The sequence below is a fragment of the Nansenia antarctica genome (assembly GCF_963989245.1).
Source record: "Nansenia antarctica genome assembly, chromosome: 5".
In the NCBI taxonomy this organism is placed as follows: domain Eukaryota; kingdom Metazoa; phylum Chordata; class Actinopteri; order Argentiniformes; family Microstomatidae; genus Nansenia; species Nansenia antarctica.
In genome coordinates, this window is record NC_137690.1 from 2,373,681 (window position 1) to 2,376,180 (window position 2,500).

At 30.3% G+C, this 2,500-nt stretch overlaps 1 protein-coding gene across 1 annotated transcript in view; it reads right to left on the reverse strand.

The window, feature by feature from the left end:
* lrrc2 (leucine rich repeat containing 2) overlaps positions 1 to 2,500 on the reverse strand; it is a gene marked incomplete at both ends in the record, with an annotated part of 21,754 nt that overhangs the window by 8,529 nt on the left and 10,725 nt on the right. Inside the window, one exon of the mRNA XM_080532907.1 lies at positions 1,230 to 1,288. Coding sequence (XP_080389033.1) covers positions 1,230 to 1,288 — 59 coding nt within the window. The remainder of the gene's footprint in view (positions 1 to 1,229; positions 1,289 to 2,500) is intronic.

Below are 2,500 nucleotides of genomic sequence, written 5' to 3' on the forward strand. Positions count from 1 at the left end.
TGACTTACAGATTTAATTTTATGACGTTACGAAATCCGATGTGACAGGAACGCTGGAGAAACAGCCGCTGTCCACTGCATTAGTTAACTACATGTCCTTGATGAGTCTCCCGCTCACTGCCCTCCATCAGAAATGTCACATCCATCGATAATATTACATAATAACAACTGCTCGGATTAGATTGCGAGTTGTTTTGGTATAATAATAACACCGATGTATTTCTATACCCCCGTATTTCTATGGGGAAGGCTGTGCTTGACACTTCCATGGGACTGACGTCGTTGTCCTTATTACTGTGGGAGAGTGCAATCATCCAATCATCCAATCCACCAAGCAACTCAAAACCAGAGTGAATACCAACAGAAGAATATAGGGGATTTTGGCAAATATTTTTGGGCCGCTACCCACACGTTTAGCTGTGTTGCTAATTCCACGAATGCATGATCCTTACAAGTTGTACCTCGTTGTAAAGGTGACTAATCAGGCTTTCAAACTATATAAAAGACAATACCAATTGATATTATTAAAGGGGAGGAAGAATCGACTGAAATAACGTTTCCAAACTTTTTGGGAGGAGTTTATATACATATTAGTAGTATATAGTTTGTATATATATATATTAGTAGTATATAGTTTGTATATATATATTAGTAGTATATAGTTTGTATATACATATTAGTAGTATATAGTTTGTATATATATTAGTAGTATATAGTTTGTATATATATATATTAGTAGTATATAGTTTGTATATATATATTAGTAGTATATAGTTTGTATATATATATATTAGTAGTATATAGTTTGTATATATATATTAGTAGTATATAGTTTGTATATATATATTAGTAGTATATAGTTTGTATATATATTAGTAGTATATAGTTTGTATATATATTAGTAGTATATAGTTTGTATATATATATATATATATATATATATTAGTAGTATATAGTTTGTATATATTAGTAGTATATAGTTTGTATATATATATTAGTAGTATATAGTTTGTATATATATTAGTAGTATATAGTTTGTATATATATTAGTAGTATATAGTTTGTATATATATTAGTAGTATATAGTTTGTATATATATTAGTAGTATATAGTTTGTATATATATATATATATATTAGTAGTATATAGTTTATATATATATTAGTAGTATATAGTTTGTATATATATATTAGTAGTATATAGTTTGCAGGTCTGTGCTGCTGCAGCATACCGTCCACTTGTCTCCATCCAGTTCAAAGATGAATTTGTCCTCGTCGCCTTGGGACTCGTCTGTAAGGGAGAGAGATAGAGAGATAAAGAGATAAAGAGATAGAGAGATAAAGAGATAGAGAGATAAAGAGATAGAGAGAAAAGAGATAGAGAGATAGATAGATAAAGAGATAGAGAGATAGAGAGATAAAGAGATAAAGAGATAGAGAGATAGAGAGATAGAGAGATAAAGAGATAGAGAGATAGAGAGATAAAGAGATAGAGAGATAAAGAGATAGAGAGATAGATAGATAAAGAGATAGAGAGATAGAGAGATAAAGAGATAAAGAGATAAAGAGATAGAGAGATAAAGAGATAGAGAGATAGAGAGATAAAGAGATAGAGAGATAAAGAGATAGAGAGATAAAGAGATAGAGAGATAAAGAGATAGAGAGATAGATAGATAAAGAGATAGAGAGATAAAGAGATAGAGAGATAGATAGATAAAGAGATAGAGAGATAGAGAGATAAAGAGATAAAGAGATAAAGAGATAGAGAGATAAAGAGATAGAGAGATAAAGAGATAGAGAGATAAAGAGATAGAGAGATAGAGAGATAGAGAGATAGATAGATAAAGAGATAGAGAGATAGATAGATAAAGAGATAAAGAGATAAAGAGATAGAGAGATAAAGAGATAAAGAGATAGAGAGATAGAGAGATAAAGAGATAGAGAGATAAAGAGATAGAGAGATAGAGAGATAAAGAGATAGAGAGATAGAGAGATAAAGAGATAGAGAGATAAAGAGATAAAGAGATAAAGAGATAGAGAGATAGAGAGATAAAGAGATAGAGAGATAAAGAGATAGAGAGATAGAGAGATAGAGAGATAAAGAGATAGAGAGATAAGGAGATAGAGAGATAAAGAGATAGAGAGATAGAGAGATAAAGAGATAGAGAGATAAAGAGATAGAGAGATAAGGAGATAGAGAGATAAAGAGATAAAGAGATAGAGAGATAAAGAGATAGAGAGATAAAGAGATAGAGAGATAAAGAGATAGAGAGATAGAGAGATAAAGCGATAAAGAGATAGAGAGATAAAGAGATAGAGAGATAAGGAGATAGAGAGATAGAGAGATAAAGAGATAAAGAGATAGAGAGATAGAGAGATAAAGCGATAAAGAGATAGAGAGATAAAGAGATAGAGAGATAAGGAGATAGAGAGATAAAGAGATAAAGCGATAGAGAGATAGAGAGATTGATTGATTGATTATACTTTAATGTCCCCGAGGAAA